General features: G+C 40.8%; 1 protein-coding gene across 11 annotated transcripts in view; it reads right to left on the reverse strand.

Moving 5' to 3' along the window:
- The window catches only part of DOCK9 (dedicator of cytokinesis 9), a 119,735-nt gene that overhangs the window by 67,127 nt on the left and 30,574 nt on the right, over positions 1–22,034 (reverse strand). For all 11 annotated transcript variants that reach the window (XM_065740798.1, XM_065740796.1, XM_065740791.1 and 8 more), the window contains exons 2-5: positions 19,483–19,599; positions 9,822–9,911; positions 8,098–8,180; positions 2,276–2,345 (exon numbers count right to left, since the gene is read on the reverse strand). In XM_065740798.1, the coding sequence (XP_065596870.1) occupies positions 2,276–2,345; positions 8,098–8,180; positions 9,822–9,911; positions 19,483–19,599 (360 nt within the window). The remainder of the gene's footprint in view (positions 1–2,275; positions 2,346–8,097; positions 8,181–9,821; positions 9,912–19,482; positions 19,600–22,034) is intronic.

Raw genomic sequence — 22,034 nt, forward strand, 5'->3', positions numbered from 1 at the left:
ATGAAGTGATTATGAGACCATCAGAACTTGGTTCTGTACAGCATGTCACATCATTATGAAATTACATATTTTCTGTGGTTTCAAAAACCACAAAAAGGACCACCTGATTTGACAAGATTTCCCTCATTACCTGTGTTAATAAAAATTCAGATTTGTCTCAATTAAGACTTTCCAATTCAAAGTCTCTGAAACATACTGTTTCCCAGCAGTGTTGAACTGCATGATACTTCTTATCAGTAAAACTGACCATCATCTGGGTCTCTCCAATTACACCATTGCTATAAAGTAGAATTTTTCCAGGTTACCATTTGTTAATCCAAAATAACACAAAGCTCACAGTCATTAACACATTACTTTCACAATGAAAACATATTTCCTGTTTCCAACTGATAAGTTAATTTCCTTGTTTTTATTATTACTGCTGAACATTATGCTTCACTTTTTTAATGATCTTTCCCACTAACACTGCTCCAAAATTTATTCCAACAATGACCATCTCAACAAAAAAAACTCCTTCTCTTGACCCCATATCCCTGACTGATTTAAAAAATTTCATTTATAAACATTAACTTCATGGCTTGATAGCATGAATTACATCTGCACAGGTAATTCTCCCCTTTTTAATAGGGTAAGCTTAAACTAAATCTTTATATGTTTTTCCTCCAATTTTAGTCTTTTTCTATCATTTCCTTAATAAATCATCTTTCAAAAAAAAAAAAAAAACTGTGGAGGATAAAAAAAAAGATAAAACAGCTTTCAATTTAAGATTTGCATATATGCTTTTTGGCAAACACATTAGTCAGTATTTGAAAGACAGGACTGTTAAATTTTTGAAATTATCTGAATATACAAAAAAAAAGCATCACTTTTGAAACAGCAAGGTATTCTTCCCAGAGGAAATGATCTGTTTTCCCCACCCTATTCCCATTAAACTCCCTTTTCTTCTCATTTCATTTCAAGTTCCTCTGCAACAGATGTCTTCTCTAGCAGCTCTGACTCTGGAAGAGCTATGATGTTACTGCCATTTTTTAACAGGATATTGGACAGAACGAAACAGGAAGTCCCCTCTGCTTATATCTGCATTACATGGAAGAAATGTACCTGGCAATACCCATGCTATATATTTCGTCACTATTTAGACTCTAGCCATAACCATATTTGCTAGTAACAATCACAGTAAACTCTACCTTCATCTATGTTTTTTATTTCTATATTTAACTCACTGTTTTATAATACACTTCTGATAGTGTGAATATTATAATATTTCTGACAAGTCTTAATTTCAGTATAATAGAGAGGATTATCTTACAAACTGAAAAAGCTGGGATACAGACGCATGAAAATATCCAAATATCACAATGCACATTAACTGTAACAGTAGAAAAATGGCATCCTGAGACTCTTTGGAAATCTGCCTGTTCAGACACATTCCCTCAACTACATCTTCACATTTAACCCAGGAAAACTTGTAAGAAGCTATCATCATTTCACATGCAGCAGTTTGGAATACAAGGAACTTATAAACAAAGTAATTATCAAGGATAAAAGCCGCAAAAAAATCATCTTATTTTGATTTTTTTGTATGATGCAAGAGTTCAAGTACTCATAAGAAAAGAAAGAACTGGCTTCTAACCAGTTTGTGTTCTGAAACAGGGTGTGGAAAAAATAAAGAAATCACATTAAATAACAGAAACAGTCATTCTTTCACATTCAAAACACAGTGGAAAACTACTTGAGAATATAGGTACCTCTGGCTTCCCTATGCCAATGACAAAATATGAAAATGCGCAAGATAAAGACTCTAATAAAACTCTATTAGCTTCCATTTATACCACATGTTTTCAGGACTTATCCTGCACCCAAACTCTTATCAATCTAATTTTAACTGAGACTATACTGTCATGTATTCTATATTGTTAGGCATCCTTCAGTGTGTACTTTCGGGCTGGAACAGGTTCACCTACGATTTTACTCAACTTTGCACAGCAACAGTGTAAATGGACTTTCTGAAAGCCCAAAGATGATTCTTCACCACAGTGAAAAAGCTTCTACATTTCCAACATCTGTCAAAACTTCTTTTAATCATATAAAGACCTCAGGAATAAAGGGCTATTTTAAAGGAGGTACAGTAACTACTTTTTTCTCCCCTAAATCGGGCTGTTAAGTATGCTATCTGGTTTTACTTACTGACATCAGCACTTAACTTATAACCTCTGCTTACCCTTTCTCAACATTCTTTACTGAAAGCAGAATGAAGAAATTATTATTATCTTACCTCATCTTTATCTGCTTCTTCATCCACTTCATATAAATGCACTGGAAGCTTCTCCGGTTTTGTCACTTTACTATGAAAGAAAAAGTTTCTATAATACTAGAAAATTGGTGATTGGGTATGTATATTCTATATGGAAACATAAAGATGTTATTTCCCTAGCTAAAGAGGAAAAAGTACAAGAACATCTGGCTAAAAACATACTTTTTCACCATCTCTCTTATCCTGCAATTTTCCTATCTTGCACATCTGGTCACACTGTTTCTATTGTTCTGCTAGTGTGTTGTATAATAGAGGAGAAACAAATGCCTTCTTGTTTGCTGCAATCCTAGTATCTTAGGCACAATACTTATCATCTGTAAAAAACTGCAATGCAAAAGGTCATCTGGACATACAAAGGAAAGAACAGATGAGAGCAGAAGCAATGCTGTTGTTTTGTTTGTCAATTTAAAAGGGACATTTTAGAAATAAATAAATAATATAAAAACCCCAGCAGTGTAAGCTTCTCCATCTCCACCTTCCTGTCAAAAAACTAATCCCTCTGTCAAAATAAGTTCATAAGTTCATAAGTTCATAAGGTTGGAAAGGACCTATAAGATCATCTAGTCCAACCATCCTCCTATCACTATCTCTACCCAACTACTAAATTAAGTCCTTAAGCACCTCATCTAAACGCTTCTTGAACAGCGCTAGGGATGGTGCCTCAACCACCTCCCTAGGCAGGCCATTCCAGTGCCTGACCACTCTTTCAGAAAAGAAATGCTTCCTGAGGTCTAATCTAAATCTTCCCTGGCGCAACTTGTGGCCATTCCCTCTCGTCCTGTCATTACTTATCAGGGAGAAGAGGCCTACCCCCTCCTCACCACAACCCCCCTTCAGGAAGTGGTAGAGTGCTATAAGGTCTCCTCTGAGCCTCCTCTTCTCCAGACTAAACAATCCCAGCTCCCTCAGCCGCTCCTCATAAGACTTGTGCTCCAGGCCCCTCACCAGTTTTGTTGCCCTTCTCTGAACACGCTCCAGGGCCTCAATGTCCTTCTTGTAGTGAGGGGCCCAAAACTGAACACAGTACTCGAGGTGCGGCCGTACCAGAGCTGAGTACAGGGGGATGATCACCTCCCTGCTCCTGCTGGCTACACTATTTCTAATACAGGCCAGGATGCTGTTGGCCTTCTTAGCCACCTGTGCACACTGCCGGCTCATGTTGAGCCGAGCATCAACCAACACCCCCAGGTCCTTTTCCTCTCTACATTCTTCAAGCCATTCTGCCCCAAGCCTATAGCATTGCATGGGGTTATTGTGGCCAAAGTGCAGGACCCGGCACTTGGTCTTATTGAACCTCATCCCATTTTGCTCAGCCCAGCTGTTCAGCCTATCCAAATCCCTCTGAAGGGCCTCCCTACCCTCAGGCAGTTTGACACATCCTCCCAGCTTTGTGTCATCTGCAAACTTACTGAGGGTACACTCAATTCCCTCATCTAGGTCATCAATAAAGATATTAAACAAGATGGGCCCCAAAACTGACCCTTGGGGGACACCACTCGTTACAGGACGCCAGCTGGACTTAACTCCATTAACCACTACCCTCTGGGCACGGCCCTCCAGCCAGTTCTCCACCCAGAGAAGAGTGAACCTGTCCACACCACGGGCTGCCAGTTTCCTTAGGAGAATACTGTGGGAGACCGTGTCAAAGGCCTTGCTGAAGTCCAGGTAGACTACATCAACAGCCTTTCCCTCATCTACCTGTCTGGTCACCCAGTCATAGAAGGAGATGAGGTTGGACAAGCACGACCTGCCCCTGGTGAACCCGTGCTGGCTGGGTCTGATCCCTTTATTGCCATGCACGTGTCGTGTGATCTCCCTCAATATCATCTGTTCCATAACTTTCCCTGATACCGAGGTCAGGCTGACAGGCCTGTAGTTCCCCGGGTCTTCCTTACGGCCTTTCTTGAAGATGGGAGTCACATCGGCAAGCCTCCAATCTTGTGGGACCTCTCCAGATAACCAGGAATGCTGATAGATGGCAGAAAGTGGCTCGGCAATCACCTCTGCTAGCTCCCTCAGCACCCTTGGGTGGATCCCATCTGGCCCCATGGACTTGTGGCAGTTCAGATGGAGGAGAAGATCTCTGACCGTCTCTGCTTGAATCACAGGGGGTGCATTATGCACCCCGTCCCGGACTTCCAGGTCAGGGCAAGTACCATTTGGATAACTGTCCTGTCTATTAAAGACAGATGTGAAGAAGGCATTGAGAACCTCAGCCTTTTCCTTATCATCTGTGGTTATATTGCCTGCCTCGTTGAGTAAAGGAGGGAAATTTTCCTTAGTTTTTCTCCTGCTGTTAATATATTTGTAAAAGGGTTTCCTGTTCTCCTTTACAGCAGTAGCCAGCCTAATTTCAAGCTGGGCTTTAGCATTTCTAATTTTCTGCCTGCAGATCTTGGCCAGTTCTCTGTAGTCACCCCAAGTAGCCTGACCCATCTTCCAGAGGACATAGACTCTCCTTTTCTCTCGGAGTCTCAACAAAAGATCCCGGTTCATCCACACTGGTCTTTTGCTCCTCCGGCTTGACTTACAGGACTCCGGGACTGCCTGCTCCTGTGCCTTTAAGATTTCCATCTTGAAGAGCATCCAGGCTTCCTGGACCCCTTTACCCTTCAGGAGCAAGTCCCAAGGGACCCTTGCAACAAGTGTCCTGAACAGGTCAAAGTCTGCCCTCCGGAAGTCCAAGGTAATAGTTTTGCTAGTCACCCTCTTGACGGCACCCAGAATAGCAAACTCCACCATTTCATGGTCACTCTGGCCAAGACAATCTCCAACCTTCACATCCCCTACTAGTCCTTCCCTGTTAGTGAAAAGTAGGTCAAGCAAGGCATCTCCCCTGGTAGGCTCTTGCACCAGCTGAGTCAGGAAGCAATCATCCACACATTCTAGAAATCTCAAGGACTGCTTCCTCTGCGCAGTATTGTATTTCCAGCATATATCAGGGAAGTTGAAGTCCCCCATGAGAACGAGTGCTGGCCATCGTGCAACATCTACGAGTTGTTTATAGAACATCTCATCTATTTCTTCATCCTGACTAGGTGGTCTGTAACAGACCCCCACCACGATGTCACTCCTAAGGACTATCCCCCTGATCCTTATCCATAGACACTCTACTTTGTCATTTCCAACCACTAGTTCTTCAACATCAAAACACTCTTTGATATAGAGAGCTATGCCACCACCCTTTCTTCCCTGTCTATCCCTTCTGAAGAGCTTGTAGCCATCAATCCCAGTATTCCAGTCATGGGAGAGGTCCCACCATGTTTCTGTAATAGCTACAAGGTCATAGTTAGCCTGCCTCACAATGGCTTCAAGCTCTTCTTGTTTATTGCCCATGCTGCGTGCATTGGTATAGATGCACTTCAGCTGAGATATCTGCCTCACCCCTTTTTTCAGCACAGCCTCCTTAGGCTCTTTACTGGAGAGCCCTGTTTTATCCCCTTCCCCCGTCACAGCTAGTTTAAAGCTCTCTCAATGAGTCCGGCTAGCTCCTGTGCTAGGATTCGTTTCCCCCTTTGGGATAGGTGTGTCCCATCAACAGATAACAGGCCAGGAGCCGAGTAAACTGTCCCATGGTCAAAAAACCCAAAGTGTCTATCTCTACACCAACCTCTCAGCCAGTTATTCATCACTTGTGTTTTCCTAGCCCATTCTGTGTCCTTCACCGCCCCAGAAGGTATGGAAGCAAACACCACTTGTGCTCCCACCCCTTGAACTAATCGCCCTAATCCCCTAAAATCTCTTTTCATAGTTCGCAGACTTCTCTGAGATATTTCATTGCAGTCTGCCTGAACTACTAGTAATGGGTAGTAGTCAGTGGGGCGTATCAAGTCCGGGAGTCTTCTAGTAATGTCCCTGATTCGAGCCCCAGGGAGACAGCACACTTCCCTGCGGTTTGGGTCTGGTCTGCAAATGGGGCCCTCAGTTCCCTTTAGAAGTGAGCCACCCACTACGATCACCTTCCTTTCTTTCTTAGTAGCAGCAGTCTCAATGCACGGAGGTGACTGCCTTGCCATTGGTGACCTCCTGCGGGAATCTTCCTGCACTTCACCCCTTATCACCTCTTCAACTTCCAATGCTGCAAATCTATTGCTTAGGGGTATCTGGGGGCACTGGGGAGGCAGAGGGGGAGATCGCCCACGGCACCGAGTAGGGACTCTCTGCCAGCCCTCCCTATCCCTCAGATATCCCCCTTCTGCCCTACGGGGACAGGTCAGGGAGTCCACCAGAAACTGTGGGGGATCTCCCTGGTACCTTTCTCTCTGGCACTCTAGGGAGTTACTCCACCAGTCAATCTCCCTCTCACAGTCCCTGATGGCCCTCAGTCTCTCAACCTCCTCCTTCAATTCAACCACCATGTTAAGCAGATCTTCCACCTGCTCACACCTTGCACAGGAGAACTGCTTAGCACCCTCATCTAGTAGTAGCAGGCTCTGACACTCCTTGCAACCAGAGACCTGTGTAGCCACACTTCTAGGCAGACCTTCTGTCTGGGTCGCCACAGCCTTCTTAAGGCAAGCCCTCTGTCTTGTAGAGACCATGACAGAAAAAAATAAAAACAAAGAAACGAAAAAAAAATTGAGAGTAAATAAATAAATAATGGTTTATAATAATATATATATAGATATGAATTGAATGTGATACTTCGCGGCCCTCCCTGAGCCCTTCAGGGATATACCCCTTCAGCCCTAATCAGCTGAGGAGTGTGGGCGAGGGCGCTGAAACCCTGGCAACGCCTATGCCTCGTTAACACCTACCTCGTTAACACCTGCGCCTCGTTAACGCTTTGTTAACCTCTCGCGAGAACAGCCGTTGGGACTGCCTGCTCTCACTCGGTTCCCGAGAGACTGGAACCTCCCGAAAACCCACCCTGTACCTCAAATGCTTTCTGGAATGGGAAGGAAGTCATTGGAAGGTTCATCTATACACCATAAATATAGCAAAGCTTTTCACTAATGGCAATAATATCTCCTAGTGAAATCAAATCATCTTCACATAAACTTTAAATAAAGTTTGTTCCAACGATTTCTACGGCTTTTACTGACGATTAATACAAACACAAAAATGAATGTCAATCATCCAAAGCAAAACTGAATTTGATCAAATATGTACTGAGAACTAAATCCGTAATTTCTCCTTTGTGCTGACAGCAAATTCATATCTGCAATTCTATTTTTATCTGAGAACTTTTCTGAAAGAGGCACATAACACCACAGCTAATTGCATTTCACTGAATACAAGTTTAAATATAGAAAAAAAAAACAACCATGATTTCAGAAAAGCAATGCTCACATTTCTCCTTGGATTTCTAGGCAACTCTTAAAACACTGTGCTTGTTAAGGGCATATATGCAGAGTTTTAGTACAACATTTGAACATACGTGTCCACCCCTCTCATTGAATAGACTATAATTATTTGTCTAGTCTACGTTCTATTCCTTAAGCTCCTAAGTAGAGTTCTAAAAGCTACCTCTGAAAATATAAGAACAATAAATCACCATTTTACCATTAAGTTTCATATATTATGTGTATTTGTTTTTATTCTCATATTTACTTATAAGTTGTCAATGATAAAAACTCTTGTAATGACCTCCCTATGAGTAAGGCAATGTTACTAAGGTGTCTTCCCAGGAAATGGTTTAACAAGATCTTAAAACTTCACATCCCGTATTATTTCCATCCTAGAAATCTTTATTATCTTTACTGCTAAACATTGGTATAGCACATAACTGGTTACACACATTACATTTAAATCTGTATTATACCAGTAGCTAACATACTTACTTTGGAAGCTGTCGAAACTCTGCTGAGTAATCTTCATATTTATAATTAACAACATGCCAGTCTGAATTGTAGGTTTTGATGCACTATGTTAATGGAAACCAAATATCAATATTAATTGGGAAACAATCAACTCTATAACAGCATTCCCTAGACACACAAACAAGAAAAACCTTCTCAGATTTGAACTATTATGATGACACAGTGATCTCTGAAAATTCTGCATACTTCCTTTTATTTAGCAATGCAGCTTTTTGTAATAAGTGATGTTTCAATAGGACATTATAATATAGATGTGTATCACATAAAACCAGAAAATGGCAAATACATTCAGCATCTGGATTAATGACCTTCAGTTGTCTGAAAAGTTAAAGCAGCATTTCACTGCAGCTGAAAACATGACTGATGTCTTAGAAAGCTCAGCATTACAAGACAGATGGATTACTAAAATAGAATATTGAATTTTGCATGTACTTTGACAGAGAAAATAAAAACCCCTTTTTCTTACATTTATGCTCAACATGCCTTCAGCTGTTGAAAAGCAATCGCCCTGGACTAGAACACAGGAAATACCGTCTTACTCCACCCATATTGCTAAAACATGAAAGTACTGATTTATCTTGGCTTTGAATGAAGTAACATATAACTGACAAAATCTGTTTAGAAGCCATGCAGCACAAAATTTTGTGTTACATTAACAGATTTACAGGCACACAAATACTGCATCTAATAGTTTGGAAATATTTTCTGTCTATTTCAAAATAGAACATTCATATTAGTAAAGCAGTTTGTTCTACAGAAAATCTTTGAATTCCCTACAGCACCTCCTCCCTCTTTGTGTATCACCATCAGATTTATGTAAGAGTTATTTGGGTTAAGTATTAAAGGTAGCTATTGCTATGGAGAAACCACTCTAAGGTTTAAAATAGATTAAGCTATTTGAAACTGTCAGCTTTCCTAAAATTACGATGAACACTTACTTGTTGTTTCAGGTGTTAAAATACAAGCTTGAAGTATATTAGTTGAAAAAACAGTACATAATATAAAAAAGACAGAAATTTTAAGCCTTCTGTTCTTAAGAGGCCTTGACAAGACACGAAGTGTCTTGTACAACAGTCAGAATCGAGGGAATGCCAGCACAAAAAAATGGTTAAGAGAAACTAAGTTTGAGAATGTGCCTCTTTTACACGAAGCATAGAAACTGAAGAATTTTGGCCTCTACGAACATTAATACTATGAATACCTCTGTTCCAGCAAACAACAGGATTATTGTGAATAAACTGAGAATGTCTGGAATGAAACAGTTTATCATAAAAAATAAGTCACACTGATTCATTCAGGTTCAATAACGCCATCAATATTATGTATGTGCATCATGCACATTCATCTGGGAAAGTCAAAAGCATGAAGAGAAGGTGGGAGGAGAACCATTCTCAAAAGTCAGTGATACAAGCTACACTAATCACAGCTATCCTGTAATCCTTTTCCAGCCATTGAAAAAGAAAATATACTTGATTTTCCAGGTAATTTTCCCTTGAGAAAACTAAAGAGCTAGTTTTCAGAACAAAATATTGAGAGCTACATGGCAGCAATTTTGTTTTTTCAGAGTATTTTTTCTGTGTGGTTTTTTTTTTGTTTTTTGTTTTTTAAACGATAAATGAAGCAGAAGAAGTACAGGTAAGGTATAATATTGCTATTAGACACAGACACATAAGTTCCAGTTTTACCTCAGTAACAAACAAGCTCTGAGCTTCCTTCTCTGCATTTTCAGGAACTGTTGAGTGAATGTATCGACTCTGTCGTTTCAATAATGCTGTCTGATAAATAACAACAACAAAATCAATGAAACTTGCAAGTAAAGGAAAGACAACACAGTATGACAACACTCGAGTTATATTGCTATAGACAGTAGAGAAGCTCAGCAGCAAGACATTCTGTGAATACAGGAAAGGAGAGCAGCCACTTAACAAGAATTTAGTTTCATTCAAACATTAGCAACTTGTTCCTTCCCTCACAGCAAGATCAAGGTGACAAGATTGGAATCTGGAAGCATTAGATACCGTAAGTAAGTCTTTTCCTCTACTATGTTAACAATGACAAGAGAATACTGGTAAAAATAATTTCACTTCGACAACATCAATTCTTTGAAGGCAGACATTAGGGTAGTGCTATTACTACATATAAAAATGATTGCTTAAGAAAATAACAACTTCATGCCAAAATAAGTATAGTTCAACTGCAGATCTCAGCAGGCAAAAAAAAAAAAAAAGAGACTTATGCTATTAAACTGAAGGTGAAAAAGAAGGCCTTGACCACTGTTATGTTCTGTCAGACGAAGCACGCTTACCAAAACAGAACTTACTTCCAGTCTATGCCAGAGTTCAGAGAAGAACAGCTGACAAAGAGGAAATGTCACTGTGACTATGAATTTCTGCTTCTAAAACCAAAGCTATACTAAGCCGTAGGCACTTTAAACCAGGAAGTGTAAAAGATGAAAACATTACAGAATCTTCTGGCCCACACATAAGGGAGTCCACAACAGAAATGATTTTGTACAGCACAGAAAACATTAAAAAGAATCACAGCTTATGTCATCAGAGATGGACAAGTGAGCTTCCATGGCCTGTGTTTGGAACAGGGCTATGACTCCTCACTTGTTACCCACACTTCAAGTATCACAGCACCACAAACTATCAGAGAAAAATGTGAAAATATGAAACAAAAAATATAAACAAAAAACTCTACATTCTAATGGTCAAGAGGAAGGGATATCCATCAGTATATTACCTTAACTTGTCCCTGTTGAGAGACTGATCCATGAGGTGATTATTCTGCTGTTATCAAAGGCCCTTCCCATTATCTGGGGATGGCTTTTGAAGTGTGAATATTCTAATACAGTAAAGGCTACGTTTTCTTTCCTTAAACCTATGTTCATGGTCAGCCAGTCATCTATTCCAGTACTCTACTGAAAAGCGACAATGCTAACTACTTGAGTATGAGAGGGGAAGAAACAAAACCAAAACTACAAAAAAAGAAAAACAACATTATGGAACTGACAAATCTTAAAATACATACTTAAAAACACCCACAGTAGGGATAACTGCTGAACTGTTAACTGGGTGCATGATTCAGTACTCTGAATTCTCAAAACATGTTCTTTATTAAGAAAATGCACTCATTTAAAATCCTATCAACTTTAAAATACTTGTTTTACACTTCAGGCTGTTGGTGAAAACATTTATAAAAAGCAATGTTGAAAAATGCAAAAATATACCAGGTTACCTAGCATGATTTCTACGTACAGTTTGGAACTGACATGAATCACATTGATGCTTTGGTAGAGGTCAGTTTCATTAGTCATTCTGATTTTAGCCTCAATTTAATTTCTCTTGTTTTTTTTTAATCGAATACGCAAATCTCGCTCATTTTACTTCAGCAGATGTTCATCATACTAAACATCCACGAATTCCTTGTCTATAACCTAACATGATTCTTTCGTTTTTCAGTAATCAAAAAGCAATTCAATAGATTTTATCTATCATTAACAGAAGTTTGAAGGTGAAGCTCAATTTGCTTCAAGTGAGAAAAACAATTTCCTGTTTGTCTTGGAAGACACCAGTGACGGTGAGGTACAGGTGAAATTCTGTGACTGTCATACACCCACAGCATGAACATATAGGCTTATTTATTTATTTATTTCCATTTGCAATCTAACTGAAAATACGATAATATTTTTATATACGCACGCATGTGTAACTTTTTATCTCAAAATACTTTTAGCATCGTTCACTGAATTAAAACAAATCTGAGAGATGTAAACATTCTATCATTTAAAAGCTACATAAGTAAGGCTGAGCATTCAAAGTGCAGAAAGTGGAAGGGAGGGGAATGCCAACATTTGGAGTGACGGCATTTGTCTTCCCAATGAACTGCTATGTGTGATGAGTCCTGATTTCCTGGAAATGGCTCAACATCTGCCTGTGGATGGGGAGCACTGAATGAATCCCTTGTTTTGCTTTGCTACTGCATGCAACTTTTCCTTCACCTAGCAGCTTTTTTTATCTCAACTCACGATTTCTTTTACTTTTATTTTCCATTTCTCTCCTCCATCCTACCCGGGGGGGGCTGAGCACAACAATCACTGAGCACAAGTAATAGGGAGAAGTAAAAAAAAAAAAAAAGTAAAACTAGAAAACCTAAAAAGCTTCTCCTCTTTCAAATTTGGTCTTCTCACATTACGAATTCATTAGATTCATTACAGGTAATTGCTGCAACGAATAAAATACACCTATTCTCCTACATTGAAGAAGCACAAGCAATGTAAAAAACAAAAAACAAAACAAACAAACAAAAAAAAAAAACAGGCATTAGCAGCAATAGGAGATAACGGACAGAATGATCATCAGTTCAGCCTGAAAATGTCTGTCAGTTCATAGAAAGACAAGAAAGACATCAACCAGCCCTGCACTATAGCAGGACTTGGTGGAATTGAGCTAGTGCAGATTCTGCTGTTCTGCTACACAACTACCAACACAATACTAACGATTTTTTTCGTCTTTCTCACATACAAGGTTTATCTTTTCATCCATAGCAAGATCAGTTACAAACCAGAAAAATTTATCAAACTCGTCCACATTATTAACTGATTAAATGTATACTGCCTCTTTGTCAAGATGTTATTCAGCTGCAGTAATCCATCTGAGAGCCAGGAAATGCAGCAAGCAACAATCGTAATCAAAGTACTGTAGGAGTTGCAAGGGACCTGTAGAGACCATGGAGTCCAACCCCCTGCCAAAGCAGCTCCCTAGCCCAGGTTGCACAGGTAGGCGTCCAGGCGGGTCTGGAACGTCTCCAGAGAAGGAGACTCCACCACCTCTCTGTGCAGCTGTGCCACTGCTCCCTCACTGCACTGGGAAGGAGTTCCCACACACAGAACTTCCTATGCTTCCGTTTGTGGCCATTTCCCCTTGTCCTATTGCCACACACTGCTGAGAAGAGTCCAGCATCATCCCTTTGCTTCCCACTCCTTAGATATTTAGAGACATGGATCAGATCCCCTCTGAGTCTTCTTTTCTCAAGGCTGAACAAACCCAGGTCTCTCAGCCTTTCCTAATAAGGGAGGTGCTCCACACCCTTTTATCATCTTTGTGGCCCTCTGCTGAACTCCTTCCAGGAGATCCCTGTCTTTTTTGTACTGGGGAGCCCAGAACTGGACACACTACTCCAGATGAGGCCTCACCAGGGATTAGTAGAAGGGGAGGATCACCTCCCTCAACCTGCTGCCCATGCTCTTTTTAATGCACCCCAGGATCCCATTGGCCTTCTTGGCCACAAGGGCACACTGCTGGATCATGGCCAACCTGTCATCCACCAGGACACCCAGGTCCCTCTCCTCAGTGATCCCCTCAAGCAGGACATACCCCAACCTGTACCAGTGCATGCGGTTTTTCCTCCCTGGGTGCAAGACACTTGCTCTTGTTAAACCTCATCTGGTTCCTCTCTGTCCAACCCTCCAGCCTGTCCAGGTCTCACTGAATGGCAGTACAGCCTTCAAGCGTGTCAGCCATTCCTCCCAGCTCTGTATCATCAGTAAACTTGCTGAGGGTGGACTCTATCCCCTCATCAAGGTCATTGATGAAGATATTGAACAGGATCAGACCCAGCACCACCCCCTGAGGAGCACTGCTAAGTACAGGCTTCCAACTGGACTCTGTGCCACTGATCACAACCCTCTGAGCTCTGCCAGTAAGCCACTTCTCAACCCACCTCACCATCCACTCATCTATTCCACACTTCCTCAATTTTGTTATAATCACTTTATTTAGAACAAACTCTTAGAAGTAATTTCCAAAGCACCAGAACAACAGTACTTTAAAATTCAAGCATTTGTATACATAAGCAGTATAAATCCAGTAGAAAAAGCAGGAAGAAAAAACAGTTTATTATACAATTCTTTTCCTGACATCTACATTGGTTGAACTGTTTTGTACAAATGACATGTTGGACAGCTCTTTGGGCTTGAATTGCCATTAGATTTACAGAAGCATCAGAAACTACAGGACGCTTGTCTCATGCTCTCCAAGAAGATCAAATCCTTTCAGAAACTTTGTTATCAAACTAAGGAAGAAAGCTTCTAAGATCAGCTATGTTTCCCACTGCTGAGGCACATAATCCAGCTCTCACTGACACTGCTTTCTGAGCAGTGTCGAGAGATTTAGGACAGCAGCACAATGCACTTAGGTTTCAGAGGGAGGCCACAGCAGAAAATATACTGAATCACACAGCCCATGAGTACTTGCCTTTAGTGTGCAATCTTTGACTCATTTTAGTCCTCCTTCCACATTCTTTACAGCAAAGTAACACCAAGATGACCAGGCTTCTTTTTAAGACAAACCTGCTTTCAGTTGGAACTAGGGTCAGCCAAGGATTTTGTTCTAGGGTGCCTTAACACAATGCGTATTTATATATTTAAAATAAATACAAATGTGCTACAAAGGTGGCTGACCCTCTTGCAGGTCACTGTTTGCAGCAATGACTTGTGATTAAAGTATCTATCAACTACAGATAGTCTTTAGTTTTATCAAAGTAAAAAGGGTATGAAAATTTTGCATACACAAAGTATTTAATTTGAACTTCAATTTTTATTGTGGGGTTTTTTTCATTTTTTTTAAATAAATCACACACCAAAGTAGTTGTCAAAATCACTCACTTCATTCTAGAAAATACGATGACAACACCAACACATCTATAGCAAAAACTACCTGGTGTAGGGAACCTGTTACCTGGTGTAGGGAACCTGCTTTGGCAGGGGGGTTGGACTCGATGATCTCTTGAGGTCCCTTTCAACCCCTATGATTCTATGAACTAAAGGCAGCTCCTCTTCAACCACCTTGAGTACTAGAGAAAACACATGACCTGTTCCTGAGCAATTCTACACTGAACAGCAGGAACCACACACTGGAATTTCAGAGGAAAGGAATACAGATGTAGGTGAGAGGCAGAAGCTTGAAGAACGTTGTGTGTTGGCCAGCCCACTGGGCCTGTCTTGAGGCCAACCAGATGTGCCTGCAAGCCCTAGTTTTGTTTTGTGAATCTTCAGCTTTTGTTTTTCCTCCTCTTAAAAGTTTTTAATCAGGGTTATAACATATTTTTCTCTACACGCTGGAGGTGTAAGAGACTATACCATAGCCTCAAAGTTTGCTGATGAACATGTCCAAACATTTCCAAGCTAGTCCTGGGCAAGGGTTGTGAAATCCTTTGTCTAAGGGACAAGCAGATGGGCATGTCCTGGGGCAATGAAGGAGAGATAAGCTGCAGCTGAGTGGCCGCTGAACACTCTTTTGTGTGGTACTCATCTCCGTGGGGAGATAGCCATCTCAGGAGATGCTTGCCTGGTATCCTAGCACGGGATTTGTCACATAGGCAAGAGAAATGGAGGATAAAAGAGGGATCGACCACCATGATTGTTGGTTGGTGTTCTTCCATGGGAAACCTCACGAGCTGATCCCTGCTGCTGAACTCCCTCCTGGGCCTGCTGCCTGGGACATGCTGCTTTCTCCTGGACCTCGCTGCTCCTTCGAGGTGTTCTACCATCTGAACCCTCACGAGCTGATCACTGTTGGCTGCTTCTCCGGTGCTGGCTGACTCTGTTCCTGGACTTTCCCCACGCTGTTTCTCCTGTGCTGACCCGGTGCCGCTTCTCCAGGACAGCTGCTTGCTGCTCAGGGCTGCCCGTCACTGCTGCTGTTCTCCCCGCTTCTGCCGCCCCTGCTCTTCTGCCTCGGACCATCGGAGCCGCTTGCAACCGGACCGCCCCTGGGATCCTGGCTGGTGACTTTCCCTGCGTTGTACATGCCCTTGCCTCTTTCATGTCTTTCCCATTGCTTGCCTCCCCTTCCCCATCTCCCGTATTGGTAACAGTGTCCGCCTTCCCCAGCTCCCTGATCAATATTGGTAATAAACTAGTCGGACCAACATTTGAACTGTTGCTTCTTAATCTCACACCGGGTATAAATATAATCTAAGAACCTCGTCTCCCTCCTTTATATTGGAGTGTGACATTTTTATTGGTGTAGTTGGCAGGATAACCTCCATGACTCGCCTCCCTCCTTTACATTGGAGCATGACAGGAGGTGACTAAGCGTTGTGAGCTTCTGAAAATGTTCTCTGTAAATTGTCTTCCTAGTGACAGCACTGTTATTCTACACTGGCCTCGGCAGCAACAGCAAACAAAAATATAAAGCATCACTGCAACACCACGTACTCCTTGCCAGCACCTGTTGGATTGTTCTTAGGTTTTTTTCCTCCTCTTCATAGGTTCTTCCTAGTGATGGTTGTTAAATAGGAGCTATCCAAATTTCCTGAATAGCTCACTTCACCCTACACTTCCCTTTAAAAATCCCTGACATTATGGTTACTGAGAGCTGGTTATTCAAAATAGTGGGAAAGGAGTTAAAAAAGAAAGCCATAAAGCTGCAAAGTAGAGAGACAAAGTACAGGAGGACGTTAATGTGTTGCATCTTGACACTAAAATAAGGACTGAAAAAATAAGGACATGAAAAACAGAAGACTGCAAAGTAAAATCTCAGTGGTCTTTTACCCACATTATCACACATTTTGGATGATGATTTATGAATGCAAATCTACAGGAAGTAGTGACAAATTGTTTTAAAAGACAATCAGTGGAAAAGGTGGCATGATGCGTGCTAGATGATGCCCTTCAGGATACTAGGTGTTAGAAGAGACTTGTCACCCACTTCATCCTCTAAAATGCATGAAATCTCTTGCTTGTTCCCTCTAATCAAGGGGGGCCGCCTTCTTCTGTAAAGCTGGCATGATATTTATTTCCAGAGGTACTTAACTTGCATTAACTAAAACTCTAAAGTTTTAAGTGAAAGCGTTCTAAATCTATTCAACCCAAAGCCAAAAGGAAGATAGCTTGAAAGCCAAGCACCAGAATGCCTTCAACATAAAAAACAGAGTTTAACTTCAGTAGGAACGCACCTAGTCTTAGCTACAAGCAAATTTATTCTGTACACAGAAAAACATCCCATTTCCTTCCCTCGGTTTCCCTCACTAGGGAAATAACTTCACTGGGGGAAAGGCAGAAAAGCAAGCAGCACATGGTTCAGAGAAATCAGTTTCTGTGGAAGTTTTTAAGTTTCTGATACAGACTTCAAGTTCTTATTAGTGCTTCTTTACTACCTAGCAACTCTGACACAGTAAATTACAAACTGAATTCAGCTTTAACAGTGAATTCAGAACATGATTTTAAATGAGTCTAACAAAACGGTGGGAAAATTCGGAAGCAAAAAATCAAAATGGAAAAGCAATTAGAAGCTGCTAGAATCAGTACAGGTCTGCACTGTTACAATTTCAACCCTTAGCTGTTAGAAAATTAGAATACTATTTTCTGTAACTTACTCAAGCAGAACTAACAGGAACTCAGTTACATAATCACTTGGCAATGAGAATCACAGTAGCAACATCAGCGTACTTCACATATTTCACTAAGTTACGCAAATCTCAAACATATTTGAAAATTGCGAAGAAAGTATAAAAACATTTTGCAAAACATTCTTTGTAATAAAATACAAACAGTTATTAAAAAGTAACTTTTTGTTACTAACTGTATGAAAAACATGCCCACAAAGTTATAGTTAACTAAAAGCATTGCCTGAAAAGACGTTATCTAAATTCATTACAAAGGCTTCCAATTTCTCCCAAAGTAATTTCAATTTTGACACAAACTCAGCAGTGCTATCATTCCACCTCTATAAACTATACAACTTCTAAATGTTATTAGATGACCAAAGAAGTGCTATCTGGTGCTACTTTTATGATCACACTGGTAACAAATAACCTTACTCCTAATGTCTTGAGAAATAACCAGGGCTTGGCTTCCTTTTTAGGCAAGTGTTTTTCAGATTGTAAACAGTTCAAACCTAAGCATGAGGAAAAGCTTCATAAAAATAAAATCAGAATGCTGTTAAGAGGAAATGGCTTGAACAGGCTTTTAAACAATGGCTTCCACCTATAAACTGTTCTAAGGGTGTATTCAGGCAGTTCTAAATATTGTAACCCATTGTTTTAAATTGATCTTATTGATGAGGGCAACACAAAGCGCATGAGTGGAGGCTCATCAAGAGCAGTTGTGTAACAGCAACAAATTAGGAAAAAGGAAATTAAGAAAACAGATGTGAAGCACAACGGCAAATACAGAAAATATGCCACCATTTAAGCGATTGAAAAGGTATTGGCAACCATACCAAGATTTAAGGTTTCAAAACTATAAATGATTATGGAAAAAAGGGTTATAAGGTTTAAATCGCTGAAGTACAAATGACATAAGAAGTTACTGTTTTCTGACAGTAATACCTTCTTAATCATAGACTAGAATCGTTTAAGTTGTAAGAGACCTTTAAAGGTCATCTAGTTCAACTCCTGTGCAATTCACAGGGACACCTACAGCTAGAGCAGGTTGCTCAGAGCTTGACCTTGAATATCTCCAGGGATGGGGCATTCACCATCACTCCAGACAACCTCTTCCATTGCTTGACTGTCCTTAGTGTAAAAATACTTCCTTATATGCAACCTAATTCTCCCCTCTTTTACTTTGAAACCATTTCTCCCTGTCCTATCACAACAGACTCTGCTAAACAGTCTGTTCCCTTCCTTCCTGCAGCTCCCAGGTCTCCCTGAAACCTCCTCTTCTCCAGGTTGAACAGTTTCAGCTCTTCCAGCCTGATCTCATAGGGGAGCTATTCCATCCCTCAGATTATTTTTGGTGGCCCTCCTCTGGATGCACTCCAATAGGTTCTTATCTGTCCTGTAATGAGGACTCCACAAGTGGATGTGGTACTCCAGGTGAGGCTTCACCAGTGCAGAGCAGAGGGGCAGGATCACCTCCCTTGCCCTGTTGGCCACACTTTTTTTTTCTTTCTTTTTTTTTTTTTTTTTTTTTTTTTTTTTTTAGGGGGGAGGGATGGGCATTAACATTAATATTTTTGGGTGGATTAACATTCATTAACAGACTCATATGCCCTTCACTGCTACAGAGGCAAAATAAATGACTTTGAAAGCTAAATTATGACAAAAAGCAGATCCTTTTTTTTTGAACCAATATCACTCATCTAGAAATTACTGATCGCCTACTTCAAAAGGCAGTTAACATTGCTGAGTTGCAGAGATAGACTTTATAATCTGAATAGATTAAGAAATTGTGCCTATTTCAACTATAACCTGACAGAATAAAGGGACTAATGGTAAATATTTTTTCCTTTATTCCCTATCTAGAGAACATTAAATAGCAAAGAAATACAAAGTTCTCATGACTACTGCTGCTAAAAATCTGATTTTTAAAAGGTGGAGGACAGGGTATTCAATTACCTGAAAGTCATCATAAGGGAACAGTAGCATCTCACGTAGAGCATCGTTCAGAATCTGTGTTTTCCTCTGGACAATGACATTTTCATAGTCTATTGGTTCTATGAGCTTTGGTTTTGCCTAGAAAGGAAAAGAAAAGAAATTCAAGTATACATTGAGGATAAATCACAAACTGTTGGCCATTGTAAGAAGGAGCTCTTTGAAATATTAGCAAAATTTGAGTTTTTCTACACCAAAAGCTGGTAGTATTCAAAATGTAGACCAAGTGACATGATATCATATGGATAACAGCAACTGCTAACACAGAAAAGCGAGCTACTCGCCCCAGAGAAAAAAAAAACAGTTTTCTAAAACACATTAAGGTGCAGAACAAACACCTGCACATTTTCCACTATTCACGAAACTATTTAAACTTTGCTTCATACTGTCCAAAGAACTCTGATCTGGGTCCAGCAGAGATTAAAACAGTCTTAGCTTTGAGGTCTGTTTTAATTCAATAACCTGCAGTAGGCATATGCTAAGTCACTTTCTTTTTTCTATATAGTTTTCTTTTTCTAGAATTCCCATAGTAATTTTTCTTCCTTAGTTGCCTGAGTACCTCTCTTCAGTTGCTATACACTAATACAACATTTAACTGCTGTACAGCTGTCAAGGCACTACAGCTGGCTGTACACAGAGAAAAATCTTCTCTTACCCTGCCAAATGGTCAGATGGTAAAACAGGTTTAGATAGAGCTCTGAATGATGAAGCACTCCAAAACCTTTATTTATTTTCAGCACGAATTCTCCAGCAATGGAGAATGTTTTATCACACAACATTACATATTGTGGCAACAGCTGTTAAAACTTTATCTACATCTAGGCACTGAATAATACTGTAAACTGAACAATTGAGCTGAAACATTTTCACACAATATCTCAGAATCATTACTCCATCTTGAAATCAGGTCTTTGCCTTTCACAGAATCACCAAGGTTGGAAAAGACCTACAAGATCATCCAGTCCAACTGGCCACCTATTACCAATATTTCCCACTAAACCATGTCCCTTAGAGCAACACCTAAACATTCCTTGAACACCTCCAGGGTCAGTGACTTCATTACCAATGCCTTGGGCAGCCCATTCCAGTGCCAGCAGACTCTTTCAGAAAAGAAATTTTTCCTAATATCCAATCTGAACCTCTCTTAGTGCAACTTCAAGCTATTACTGCTTACACAGGAGGTCAATCCCCACTCAATTCCCTCAGCCACTCCTGGTAAGACTTTTGATCCAGAGCCTTCACCAGCTTCACTGCCCTTCTTTTGTACATGCTTCAACAACACAATGCCTTTGTTGAAGTAAGGAACCCAACCCAGAATTCCTTGTTTCACAGCGTCAAATAAAAATGCTGTAGGGTTAATTACCCCATGCAATGCTATAGGCTTGGGGCAGAATGGCTTGAAGAATGTAGAGAGGAAAAGGACCTGGGGGTGTTGGTTGATGCTCAGCTTAACATGAGCCGGCAGTGTGCCCAGGTGGCCAAGAAGGCCAACAGCATCCTGGCCTGTATTAGAAATAGTGTAGCCAGCAGGAGCAGGGAGGTGATCATCCCCCTGTACTCAGCTCTGGTACGGCCGCACCTCGAGTACTGTGTTCAGTTTTGGGCCCCTCACTACAAGAAGGACATTGAGGCCCTGGAGCGTGTTCAGAGAAGGGCAACAAAACTGGTGAGGGGCCTGGAGCACAAGTCTTATGAGGAGCGGCTGAGGGAGCTGGGATTGTTTAGTCTGGAGAAGAGGAGGCTCAGAGGAGACCTTATTGCACTCTACCACTTCCTGAAGGGGGGTTGTGATGAGGAGGGGGTAGGCCTCTTCTCCCTGATAAATAATGACAGGACGAGAGGGAATGGCCAGTGTGCCAGGGAAGATTTAGATTAGACCTGAGGAAACATTTTTTCTCTGAAAGAGTGGTCAGGCACTGGAATGGCCTGCCTAGGGAGGTGGTTGAGGCACCATCCCTAGCGCTGTTCAAGAAGCGTTTAGATGAGGTGCTAAGGGATTTGATTTAGTAGTTCAGTGGGTAGGGATGGTGATAGGAGGATGGTTGGACTAGATGATCTTGTAGGTCCTTTCCAACCTTATGAACCTATGAACCTATAAAAAAAAAAAAGTTCAATCTATAAGCCCAGTTCAAAGATGATATGGGGTTTTCAAAAAAACTCAGTCTAAATTACAAAGCCTTGTATTGCTCATGAGATGCTTATTTGATGGTTCAGGTCCATTAAAAACACTTAAACATGCATCTCTCTGCTAAGTCAATGGGACACTGATACAGCTAGGGCTACCAAAATGCTCCACCACCTTCTTATTTAACCAGCAAAGCACTTGACACAGAAATAACTGTTTCTATAAAGACTCTTGAAGACTTTCCGTCTCCGAATTTCTCCAGAGTTACTCCTTTCTTTCTTAGTCATTTGTCAGATTCAAAAGGAAGAGGATGTTTTATCAGCTTAAACCAGATACAAAAAAGAAAACAATAAACAGCACACTAACTTGGCATTTAGCCAGACTTAAAACA

The sequence above is a fragment of the Cyrtonyx montezumae genome, unplaced genomic scaffold (assembly GCF_038088225.1).
Source record: "Cyrtonyx montezumae isolate F1298 unplaced genomic scaffold, pur_monq_1.0 scaffold_3, whole genome shotgun sequence".
Classification (NCBI taxonomy): Eukaryota; Metazoa; Chordata; class Aves; order Galliformes; family Odontophoridae; genus Cyrtonyx; species Cyrtonyx montezumae.